This window comes from Fistularia commersonii, chromosome 24 (assembly GCF_037954325.1).
Source record: "Fistularia commersonii isolate RoL2024-O1a breed Wild chromosome 24, RoL_Fcom_v1.0, whole genome shotgun sequence".
In the NCBI taxonomy this organism is placed as follows: domain Eukaryota; kingdom Metazoa; phylum Chordata; class Actinopteri; order Syngnathiformes; family Fistulariidae; genus Fistularia; species Fistularia commersonii.
The window spans coordinates 2,790,438-2,803,022 of record NC_141307.1 but is presented as its reverse complement, the minus strand read 5'-3'; the positions used below and the strand labels follow the sequence as shown (position 1 = coordinate 2,803,022).

At 42.8% G+C, this 12,585-nt stretch overlaps 2 protein-coding genes across 5 annotated transcripts in view; both read right to left on the bottom strand.

The window, feature by feature from the left end:
• Nucleotides 1–3,700, bottom strand: part of trappc9 (trafficking protein particle complex subunit 9) — a 146,791-nt gene extending 143,091 nt beyond the window's left edge. For 2 of the 4 annotated variants that reach the window (XM_086171194.1, XM_086171195.1), the window contains exons 1-3: nucleotides 3,620–3,700; nucleotides 1,195–1,789; nucleotides 579–609 (exon numbers count right to left, since the gene is read on the bottom strand). In XM_086171194.1, the coding sequence (XP_086027320.1) occupies nucleotides 579–609; nucleotides 1,195–1,777 (614 nt within the window). In that variant the 5' untranslated portion in view covers nucleotides 1,778–1,789; nucleotides 3,620–3,700. Of the gene's footprint in view, nucleotides 1–578; nucleotides 610–1,193; nucleotides 1,790–3,619 lie in introns of all 4 variants that reach the window. The other 2 variants (XM_086171196.1, XM_086171197.1) reach the window with 1 other exon arrangement.
• Nucleotides 3,701–4,336: 636 nt separating this feature from the next.
• Nucleotides 4,337–12,111, bottom strand: sh3bgrl3 (SH3 domain binding glutamate-rich protein like 3). The gene is made up of 3 exons (XM_086171801.1): nucleotides 11,074–12,111; nucleotides 8,057–8,224; nucleotides 4,337–7,024 (listed from the first exon to the last, which is right to left on the bottom strand). The coding sequence occupies exons 1-3, from the start codon at nucleotides 11,116–11,118 to the stop codon at nucleotides 6,959–6,961; spliced, it is 279 nt and encodes a 92-aa protein (XP_086027927.1). The 5' UTR covers nucleotides 11,119–12,111; the 3' UTR covers nucleotides 4,337–6,958.
• Between the last annotated feature and the right edge of the window lie 474 nt (nucleotides 12,112–12,585).

Here is a 12,585-nt window from a genome sequence, read left to right as displayed (position 1 = left end):
TAAAGACCACAAGCGAATGGGGGCCATTATTTGGATTGGAAGTAGTTTACTGTGTTATTGCCTTGGTTACCATAGCAACCACGCGGCGTATATTTTTGCAATAGACAAAAATCACAGCGGGGAGCAGGACGCGACCAGCAACCCGCCCGACGACACCGGGACCGACGGGGGCACCACATCTGAGTCCAGGGGAGAGGGATTATAATCTAGACTAGACAGTCTACTCTGCAGAAATCTACACCATGAATCAAGACAAAATACACACACACACACACACACACACACACATACATACATACATACATACATACACACACAGGGAGGAGGAATGTCTGGAAGGAAAAGCCTGCTCTTAAAGGGCCGGCACTTGTTGACCATTCAACATTTAATTAATCTTTTTTTTTTTAACTGATCTCCAAGTTTTTCTTGCAGTATTTTTAATGTCACATTTAAAGACTTTTTTTTTGGAAATTCTTTCCAAATTTTGGTTCCCGCTGGTTCCTGTCTGGAACCCCTCGACATCCCATCTGCACCAGGATAAAAGGTTATGTGACACGAAACAGTCACCAACGTCTCACCTTTTCACACCCAACAATAAACTCACAGGACAGTATGGGGGAGAAAAAAAAAGAAGAAAGAAAAAATAAAGAGGTGAACGAACCAAAGACAAAGGCAGCAAAAAGCAAAAGAGTGATTTTAGCGGGGGGGGAACGTGTGACGCACCTTTCTCACACATGTTCTTCACTTAAGTGGCAAACACTTCAGACAGTTGAATGAAAATACACCAGCGACAAGAACAAACCAGGTCAATCATCGTTTCAAGGTCAATGCGATTGGTTATTTTCCGTTTTCTGTCATTTTTATTTAATTTCCCTCAAAATTCCTGCTGATTTTCACGCCATTTAACCGTGCAGTCATCGAGTCCACCTTTTATCCCCCACTTGATTATTTCTATATTGTCTTTCTTAAAATTCCGCGTGCAAATGCAAATACGACGCTATATTTTCTGCATTGTAAGCTATTCTTGAAATTTTACAGGAAATCTTGAGTTTACTTGCTGATTTAAAATAGGTAGCAGTTTGAGGTTGTGACTATTTTAGCGTGAAGCTGCGGAAACGGCAACAAATGGCAAGAAGGTCAAATCCGTCTCAAAGGCTATTTTGACTGTTTTGGCAGCAAATGCAACAACTCACCTGCTGTCGGTGTCCAAACCCACAAAGTCCTTCCTTTCGAAGGGGACGCACAGCAGGGGGATCTTGTCGCCGGACTTGTCCGTGGCGCGGTCCAGTCTCTTGGACTCCAGAACTATAAATATGGACTCCACAAAGTCCTCCACCCTCTTCTCCACGTCGGAGCAGTCCTCGAAGCCGGGGTAGAAGGCCACGTCGGTCCGCTGCTGCTCGGCGATCTCGCCCTGCAGCCCGAACACCAGCAGCCGCGAGTCGTACAGGGTGGAGCTGTACACGTCCTTCTGGCCGTGGAAGCGCTCCACGGTCTGGGGCCACTCCTTGGCTGTGAAGCAGGTGGTGATGGCGATGAGGCCCACCACCTTGCGGTGCGTCTGGAAGTCGCCCCACTCGTTGTTCTCGGGCAGGTAGTGGTGGCGGTAGCGGATGAAGAGCAGACGCTGGGAGTCCCTGATGCTCACCTGCCCCACGCTGGCGATGCGCTTGTAGATCCTGAAGAACTGGTCCTCGGGCACAATGCCCACGGGTTGGACCACCACCAGCACCGTCTGGTGGTCCTCGGCGCACTGCATGTAGTCTGGGACGCTCATCTTCACCTGGTGCTTTTAAAAAAAAATGAAAAAAAGGGACAAAAAAAACTGTTTTTGCAGCACCGTCACCAGTTCAGCTTCTCATTTAAAAAACAAAAAAGGATTTTTTTTAATTTTAAATTACTCAAACACACAGGATTTATTTGGACTATTTCAGGGATAATGAGCCAAAAGTGTGTATGACATCTTCTGCAAATACTATTTTTGTTTAATATTAGTTTTGCTCTTTATCGTTACTCATGGTTCCTCTGCTCTGTTATACTTAACACGTCCCTTAACACGTCTGGGCTCGACGGTGAGATGGTTCTGACAGTTTATCAAATACAGCTTTGAGTAAAAAAAAAAACAAAAACATCAGAATACCAAAAGTGCTCCAAAAATAAAAATTATATTACATATAGTACAAAGGAAAAAACATATTCTCGCGTGACGTTTTGAGCAAACATAGGCTTTTCCTCACATGCTTACTAGAGATATGTGAGACTAAGAGAGAATAGATTTTTTGTAACTATATGTAAAATAACTATATGTAAAATACTTTTTTATTTTTTCAAACGCCTATTCAGTCGACTTTTTTAATCCACCCGTCCCTGACTGGGCAGCGGATGTGCATGTGTTTTCCTTTTTCTAGCTTTCTGATAGTTTATCAAGCCATGGGTGGGATTGTCCCACAGTTTGCAGAGGAACCGGACACATTTTAACTCAGATTTTATTTGATGAGCTCTTCTTGTGATCAATAAATTCTCCAGGGGAAGTCCAGGCCAGAAATGATTTCAGTGAGTTTAGGAAACACAATGCAGACCAGCAGCGAAACAACTAAAAAAAACACCAAAACTCTGACCGGCCAGAGGAGCATCTGTGCTACCACGACCTCACTCATTCACACGAGTCATGCCCGAACTAAGCTGGTTATTTATATCCTTGTTGGTGTCACTCCACCCGCATCATGTTTATTTTTGTCATTATCACTATTTCTGTTTTTATCCTTATTGTAGTCGTCTTGGTTGTCTATTCTTAGCCAAGCTGTTTTTTCCCTAGTTCTGTTGTCTCTTCTTATCCCTGTTGTTATTCATGTATTTGTCTTGACAATGTCTTTTGCTATCTTTTAATTGTCTATTTATACTCATTTATTGCTGCCGTCATTGTTGCACTGCTGTAACAAAAGACTTTCCCGTATGTGGATCAATAAAGTATATCTTATAATTCTGCAATATCAAATCAAGGACTTAAAGCAGGCACAGAAAATGTGTGATGTAAAAGTAAACTATACAACCAAAGCCTCGATGCTGAAAACAGAAGCAAATGCCAGTGTTTGCTCTTAACTGTACGGTGTTTTGTGTGGAAACACCCTCTTCGTAAATAAAGTCCGCTAGTACAATAGATATTAGGATGTAAATAGTAAATATTTATGTAAAATATCAACGCGCCGTGTCTCTGCAGCTCACCTGTATTTCCAAACACCGGCCACTAATTAGTGATTGCAAACACCTGCGGCTTGGACCCGTCACACAATTCGCATTGACAGACAGTAGACGGTTATTTTTGACCAAACGCGGTGTAAATATAACCTCAAATCTGCTCAGCGACTGTTGTTTTTCATAAAATTCACATTTTTTAAATTGTTATTATCGCGGTAGAGTGCGCAGCCGCACGTCCCTATTCACTTGTGACAGCTAGCTCGGCTAAGCTAACAGCCAGCTGGTGGTCCTGGCCCCGGAGGAGGGGGGGGGGTCAGTAAAACACACCGATCGGAAAATAAAAACAGGAATGCGGGTGGAATTTTTAATTCCACCAAATTCAAACGTCAATCGTCCACTTATTGTGGTGTGCGTGGGAACTCACCTTTGCAGCTCCCTGTCAAAATATCTCAGCTTCCTCCCTCGGAACCACTCACTGCACCGACATGGCACCAAAACAGACGACTTCCGGTTTGGCCCTTTCAAAATAAAACACACAATAATAAATGCCGAACTCTAAATGTGAGGAGAAGCAGAGCCGGGGGGGGCATCAAAAGCTGCAAGGTTTAACGAGTAATTTTGTTTTTCGTGCAAAAATAATGATATAGCATTTCAAGTAAAGTTCCACAGAAAAAACAGTTTATTTTTCGTAGCACTTTGAAGCGCTGTTTTAACACAAAAATGCAGCGTCTCGTCGTATCTGTACCAAAGAAACATTTAGATGCGTATCATCCCTATTGCTTTTATTAGCTGACCTGCTAAAATAGTAATTCGACTGTGTTTCAGTCGTTCCGAACGGGACTTTTCTCACGAGAGGATGCGACTTTTAATTCGAAGGAAATCAAAAGTGGTTTCCGGTTGAGCCGGGCGCGGATGACGCAAAAGGACCACGTGACCAAAGAAAGCAGAAGGCAATGTAAAAACGTGAAATAAGTATCAATGAAGTCAAACAACACAAAATAAAAACACGACTCAACGACTACGATCAATAGATTGTTTTTTTCTCAGAATAAAAAAAAGTTAATTTGAAATAAATCTCCAGATGCTGCTTGAAATGGAGATTGTTTAGTTTAGTTCTGCAAATAAATCAAAGTCACGCATGTTGATTTATCTCCATTTTATTTTTTTTTAAACCCATAAATCACTTATCACAATCTTCTTGGAAGACAACAGCATTTTATTCCCTATTTTTTCATATTATTTTTGGCCAAGGGGAATTGGTCCAAAAGCAAAGCGGGAGCTCAGACAGCGAGAGAGAGACATGGAATGTCTAAACATGGTTTGCAGTGAAGTTCAGGTGCACGACTGTGACACACCCAGCAACATCTACAACCATCCACATACAAAAACAGTGCACAAACATTGTGAGTTAAGACTGCGGTTGTCCCGGAATCGCGAAAATGCAACGTGGAAAGCAAGTGGTGTGACAATCGAACACAGGAAGTCATCATTTGAAATGTTTCTAGATTCAAAAGCTAACAAAAAAGACGACTCAGTGTACGAATAAGAGTGAGGTAAATTACAGAAGCCGTAAGAGGTTGTACATTCCATTATTATGGAGAAAACAAAGTCCTTGTCGGATTCTATTAATGGTTATTGTGAAACTTGATATAATGCGGCATCAAGCAGTTGTCCCTTTTTTCTGGAGTATATCATACATCAAATATGTGAATTATTCACAAATCAGTGGTTCATGAAAAGGTGCCAATCAAAACGACGCTTCCTGTCACTGTTTCTCAAATGACAGAAGTCAGGCAGGAATGAGCCACATCTGAAAAAAAAATGTCAATTTAAGGCAAAGACAACTATCTTGTTTTGATAGAGGACACGAGGTTGATGCGCCAGTGCCAGGCGCCATCTTGCGAGGACGTGATGTAATGTTTTTCTTGTGACCGGGTCGAGAGCAGCCCGGGGAAGTCACGCTACGATTCGGAGAGAAACTTGGAAGGAGCGGAAAAGTTTTCAAACTACAAATCCTTCAGCTCGCAGCCTTAGTTTCAACCTCAATCCTTACAATATGGCAGCCTCTGCAGGGCGTCTTGTTCTCTCGCTCAAATTGACTCAGCATGAGAATAACTATTAATGTATGACCTCTTATGGCTTCTGTAGTCAATCAACTACACCAATACAAATACAAAAAAAGCACAAATAAGTGAAGCTTTCATTTTTCCCAGGTGGTTCCCGAAGGCTTGTTTAAGAGAAGGTCCATCAAAACATTAAGAAAAAAAAATCCTGACAGCTTGGAACTGAAACTCTGCACTTTCGGTATGTTTGGTCACATGACTGCGTCCGCACGACACAACGCTTTATGCAAAGAGGAAACAAAACGCTAGCCATGCTACGGAGCTTTGGGAAGAAAAAAAAAAAAAAAAAAATTCACATTGTTTGAGTCGGATCGTTCGCGCTCTGAGGTGCTGCCGTCGGCATGGCGACGATCAGTGCCGGGAATAAACTTTTTTTTTTTTCAAGTTATACAGTAAAATTAAGAAGTGCTGCTCATGTTAGTACAGTGAATACAGACCTGCAGACGGGGGTGGGATGACGCACTGACTGGCACCGGATGCTAATTTAAGCTACGGAAATGTCTAACCAACCGCTCGGCTTCAGTCTGTGGTCCGTTGGCATCGACAGTGAAGATCTGATGCGTTGGGAACCTGAAACAATATGGACCTTTGTGCTTTAGATTTCCAAAAAAGCAATTTTGTTTTTTTGTTTTTTTTTTTTAAATGAACTGCAATTGATACGCGGGAGTTTTCTGTTACAGCGGGTCGTGAAGCCGACATCATTAGATGAGGAAATTAAAATGAGGCTTAAAAAAAAAACAGTATTTTTCCTCCCTGGTTCTCAAATACCAGTGTCCACCGTTCATTGTTTTCACCTCAGTGTTGAACCTTCTGGACTTTTCCGCTCAGCCAGTGATGTTTTGTGAAGAGATTCTTGGATTTTGCATCACCTGCGTATATCTAAGAGGCCTCCAAGTGGGAAAAAAAAAACAAGAGCAGGCGGTGATTTGAGATCTTCCCTCTTTGGCCAAAAAGGCCACAAAAAAAGTCACCATGACCTTCTGGTGTATAAAAAAAAAATAAAAAATAAAAATAAATGACCTTTCGGATTAAATTTTAAACTTCAAGACAAGAAAATTCAAAAGGTCAATTTCTGGTTTCACGGATTCATAGTTTGCAGTTTCTGTCCAAAATCTGGAACATCTAGAACCCAAGCGGTCACCCACGGCATGCTGAGATCCAGAGGAACAAACGCTGTCCGACACGACTCTTCCACCTGCTGGAACTCGATGCGCGTTTTGTTCAAGGATACAAGGGTCTCTGCTACGTCTGCGTGCCTTGATGACATTTGGTGTTGTTTGCAGCTTGCCACACAGGAAGTTGAAGGCTACAGAAATGAGCGGCGGGGGAGTTTTTAAGACGATGTGTTCTGGTCCGGGGAGGAGGCAAGATCAGCCTCCCTTTACAGCCGGGTGCTGGTTCCGAACAGGCGGGGTGGAGGAGAGGAGTGATGGGAAAGGGGGGAAAATGATGAAAAAGGAAAAAAATAGACTAAGACTAGTGCAGTGGGGGGGGGGGGGGGGTCCTGATTATTTGGCATTCTTCATTATGGCATTGAAAGTGTTCGGACACTGCCGGCGGTGCAGGGGAAGGAGGGGGGGTGTTTGCCGCCATCAGGGCGAAGGATGGGGGGGCATATGGAGAATCTCGTTCCGCCATCTTCACGCCATTTTGAGGAACTGTTCCACTGTATCCGCCTCCACCGCCTCAGAAAACATCTCGTAGTTCTGTGGGGAGAAAAGACCCGACGGTGGAGTCGATCAGAAAACAGCAGATTTTCATCATTTATCCCCAACCTCTGACTTGATAGCATAGGCCAGGGGTCGGCAACCCGGAACACCCAAAGAGCCATTTGGACCCGGTTTCCTCGGAAAAGAAAACCCTGGGAGCCGCAATTACTTTTTGACGTCTAAAATAAAATAAAAAAAAAAAAGGTACCACTATATATATTGCTTTTAATTACCTTTAATTACCTCACACTTTGTATAAATAAGTGAGTCGTGTGTTGCTTCTGAAATTCACAAAGTATTACAGAGAAAATTAAATCTTATTCATGCAATGAACTAATTTTGAGCTTTGGGATTTCAGAGCGTTTAGCGGCGCCTTGACTTGAATTTTAAAAATAAATCACTGTGTCAGTAAACAATAAAAAATATATATTTGCAAAATATCTTCATAAACATCTATTTTACCCTAGTTTATGGGACTTCTGTTCCTGAACTTCTGCGCACAGCATCTGCAAATCGGGACTTTACCGGTCGGCGGGTATACCGGCTTCCGCGAGTGTGCATTATTTTGAGCGGCGAAAAATAATAAATATAATTTTATTTAATATTTCAAGATCACAATAATCTGCCAACATAGAAATAAAAACTAAAAAAAGGAATTAACACAAATGGAATATACTTCAATCAAATATTTATCATTTATTTTCCCAAGCCACTCGGAGCCGCAGTGTAAAGATGAAAGAGCCGCATGTGGCTACGGAGCCGCGGGTTGCCGACCCCTGGCATGGGCCATCAGTCACAATGATGTCATGTAATTTGTCACTTAATGTCTGTGTTTAAACTGTGTGAATCATCCCTTTTTTTTTTTTTTTTAGGACTCTCACAATCAATCAATCAGTTTCCATTTGTTTACTTCTCATCTTCCAAATATAGTAAACCCAAAGTGATTTGGATGGTAAGAATTAATTGGCACAGAAATACAGATGAAACTATGAAAATAAAAGCTTTGTTAAATGGGTGTGTGTTACTCACCCCGCAGTACTGGTCCTCGTTGAAAAGCTGCGGGGGCACCGCCGTGGGGTTTCCCGCCTTGTTCCTCATCTCGTCGCGGACCTCGCCGCCCACCGAGATGTCGATGAGCTCGTACTGGATGCTTTTACTGTCCAGGATCCGCATCACCTCCGCCTGCTGGGACTTCACCTGAGGGCGGAGCGTGGAGGTCAGAGGGTCGCTCCACGCAAAGGCTGACACGAGACAAGTGTTCCTAATCTGCGGCTTATCATTCTAATTAAACATACGGTTGTGGGTACTACCGGGTGTAATAGCTAATAAGCTAAGCAGCTCAGGATCAGCAAGAGTCTAGCGCTATATTCATAAATAAACCCAGTAATAAAGTCGGGCAACATATTAACACATCTGATATCTCACTCACTGTCATGAAGGATTTCATGTAATAAAATATTATTTAATGTCCACATATGCACATCTGTCCGGTGAACATCCTTTACTACTGATTCAGTTCTTTTTCTAACCTCTTCCTCAGGTTTTTCCTCCTCTGAAAATTCATTTGACGCTGCACATGTTTAAGATCTGCTAAAAAAAAAAAATACTAACTGTCGGTCACTGATAACCTGCAAGAGGTTGGAGGTAAAACTGGCCGAAATGACCTTGAAATTAAAAGGGACCTTTTATAAAGTTGAAAAATGTGGGAAAATTAGCTGATGGAAAAAAAAAAACACAAGAGAAATTGCTCAAAATGTATCCGGAAATGATCCAATTATTCGAAAGAAAATGATCTAAAAATTGCCAAACAAGGAGACAGAAAACAAAAATCAGCCTGAAGGAAAATCTGGAAGTCTGCATTTCCAAGGCTTTTATTATCACTGACAGAAAAGACAAACTTTAATCCAGGTTGGGGCCCGGACGTGACATTAGAAAAACAGTCTCTAAAAGATCACCGTATAGAAATTTCTTCCCAATAAATAGCGGATTGGGGTGTGATTGTCGGAGCAAAGCCGACGTAGACGGACAGGAAGCATCTGAGCCTGTTCCTTTAAGCAGCACCGTCTTCAGGCGGCCTGTGATTGACAGATGTGACAGTGCTGCTATCTCCCTGAGGAAGCCAGGGGTGGGCGGTGGGGAGGGGGATCTGGACCACACCTAAACACACTTTAACTGAAAACACACTCCTTCTGCTTGGCTTATTAACCATGTGGTTTCCTATTACTGTGGAGACAGAGACATCGCTGCTTTTTGAATTTCCTCCCCGTTTTTCTGGTGGAGAAATGACGTTTGTTTTCAAGAAGGCACAGTGAAGACCTTTTGGAGGTTTGAATCCAAAAGGCTGAAGGGACATATATCAAGGCAAAGCTGAGTTTATTTTTGTATTTTTATCCCCATGACCATATTGGAAACAGGAGTGAGTCCAGGAGAAATAAACAGGTGCAACCAAGGATTCAACCCACTGGTTTTTTAAACTCAATGAACCCTGACGCTTCAACCAGTGGCTTTGCCAAAATTCATATATTCAGAAACATTCAGCTGCAGATGCTCTTGGACGGTGTCAGTCTATAAGTAGTGATGAATGTCATCTTTGGGTTTATTTTTCCAGTGACCAAATCTCTTTGTGTAAGTTTAGATCAGACACTGATTTTCCAGGAAGTCTGCCTTAAATAGAAGAGGCCCAAAGAGATTAGTCAGCACAATTGAAATAGGCAAGAAATAACCCGGGAAACAGTACATTATGGGGATTTTTCCTTTTTTAAAAATCCATTCAACCTTAGGGAAGAACAGTCATAAAGATCAAATATGTTTGGGCAATGTTCTGCTCAAATGTTTTTCTCAAATATTTACAAAGGATGAACCACTTTATTTCAAAAAGCCAATATTTTGATTACTCCTTTAATTAGTGACAAGATAACTGCCTGTTATCAGTCATCTCCGATCGATTACAAAGCACCTCCTTGCCTGCTAAATCGTTTTGGAGCAAGACACCTAACCCCCAAGTGCCTAAATGCATTGATCAATTTCATTGATGCACAGTCTGTATAACTGAATGTAACAAACAAAGATCTTTCTCCAGGCAAGGAACCGGCTCATCCTTTCCATCAGTGTCTCCTGAATGTTTCTGCAGCGATGCAGAGACATCGCAAAACATTTCCCCTCATGAATTCCTGTGTCTAATAGACACCAGATGTTTGAAGCTTTCGACAGGCGCCTCCTCCATGAATCTAAGATATCTAATCGGATACGCAGGTGATTTTCAGAAATCAAACCTGAAATCTACTAGAAATGTGATGACACCTTTCAATTCCCACTGAGCATCAGAAAATGTTACACGCAAGAAATTGCATTCAAAGAATTTAACAATTTGGGGGGGATCAAACCTCAGTAGATATTTACTGCCAGATTTCACCACAATTTTGAAATGCCCCCACTCCCTTGAAAACAATGCAAGAAATTATCATCCACAACAAATAAGCAGTACATGTGGCACACATACATTTCAAAGGTGCATGGATTCATCATCCTGTGCGTGGCATTTGTATACACACGCCAGAATTTCACCAACATTTCTAGATTTTACTGCTTCCCTGGGTTAACTATGGATGACTGGCAGATTTTGACGTGGGAACGGATTCCGACATCACCGCGGCTCATGACGGCTGCCCCCGTCCGCCGCTGGCGCCTATAGTCGTCGTGCCCGCGGCGGTTCGATTTGGAGGGACCCCAATCCGGAGACGGGTCCCCGCCGCCATCCGCCGCACCTTAAATCGACGGATTTTTCAACGGAGTCCGGCACTGGAAAAGAGCTGGCGCTAGCTAACACTAAAAGTCACCGTTTCGATTAGCCCCGCGATTTTGAAACGTCTTTCACGCCAAATAAGACAACTTCTACACCGACGACGTTACCGGGAGAGTAACTCATGGAGGCCCCGCCAGGAAGACGCCGCTGATAGGGCGCTGGGTGTGTCCGTCTGCCCGGGCTGAGGAGCGTTAGCCACCGGTGCTAAAAACTCGACAACGGCCGTCGATGGCGGCGGACTCACCGTGCGCGAGGCAGTGACAGTGGTGTAATACAGTTTGATCCCCATGGCAGCGGCTCGAGCTCCTTCTCCACCTTTTGTGCTTCCTGTCTGCGCGAGCGCCTTCCACTGACTCGAGGGCGGAAGGAAGGAAAGAAGACAGGAAGTGGGCGTGGCTTAGACTTTCAAAATAAAAGCGGAAAATAAAATAAATCCTTGCGTCCACTTCTGTTTTACATTAGTTTTACATGGAGACTATTATTAATTTCATGCTTTTTTGTCATTCATTCGAAATGAGAGAAACACTTTCATGAAGTTTTCAATATGATACAACCATTTTTATCTAAAAATTGGATAAAGATATTCTACAAAGAGCCAATAGAAATGATGTATTTAGATTGTGTAATCTGTTGTATTGTAACAATGAGCCACTTCTATTATTTTTGTACTTTCCTTACCCCATAATAATAATAACACATTTTATTTATAAGTGCCTTTGTGGCCTAGAAACAGTAACAATGACAGAGGTTGCAGAGATGTAAGTGCTCAGGTTCTCTTTGGGAGTGACAAGGATGGATAGGATCAGGAATGAGTCCATCAGAGGGACAGTACATGTTAGATGTTTAGGAGATGTATAGAGAAGCCAGACTGAGATGTAAGAGTGAATATATTGGTAGACAGATGCTGGAATTGGAGGCCTAGAGGAAAACCAGGGAGAAGACTTATGGGCATACACTTCAACACGCCCCCATTAAAAATCTTGTAAATTCTCCGATAAGTTTTTTTCTTTTCTTTTATCTATGGTTTTGTTGACAGATCAGGATAAATGATGACAGATTAGCATGTCACGGTCAACTCAAAGGTCTCATTTATAGCCCATCTCATAAAGAGGCCGATGAAAAGAAGCTTCCGGCGATCATGCACTGGCTGTGACCGGAGCCCGTTTGCAGCCTCATTGAGTCCAATGAGTAGGGATGAAATTTAATGTGGAGCATGCAACACACACACACACACACACACACACACACACACACACACACACACACACACACACACATAAACACACAGTGAGTCAGACTCGGGGAATGTGGGAGAGTCCAAAGGCGCCACAATACTTCAGCTGAATCGGGGCTTTCTGCAGGCCTGCTCTGTGTGTGTGTGTGTGTGTGTGTGTGTGTGTGTGTGTGTGTGTGTGTGTGTGTGTGTGTGTGTGTGTGTGTGTGTGTAGTGCAGATCTGGACAGGCCTGTCGGAACCAGGTCACGTGGGTCGTGCAGGGACCGGAAGCAGCTGAAAGCCGCGGTCGTGCTTGTGACGGGGCTGCTATGCGTGGAGTGACCACTAGAGGGCGGCAGAGATACAGAGATAAATAGTTCATTCAAATTCTTTGCAAGTAGACAGCTGGTGGAAATAAACACAAAGACCCTTTTTTTCTAATGTTTAACGTGGAGTTCTTTGAGGGTTTCATGCTGTTTTTTTGGTTTTTTTTTAATTTAAATTCTCAGAGACTTTGATCATCTTTCAATGATATGCTGGT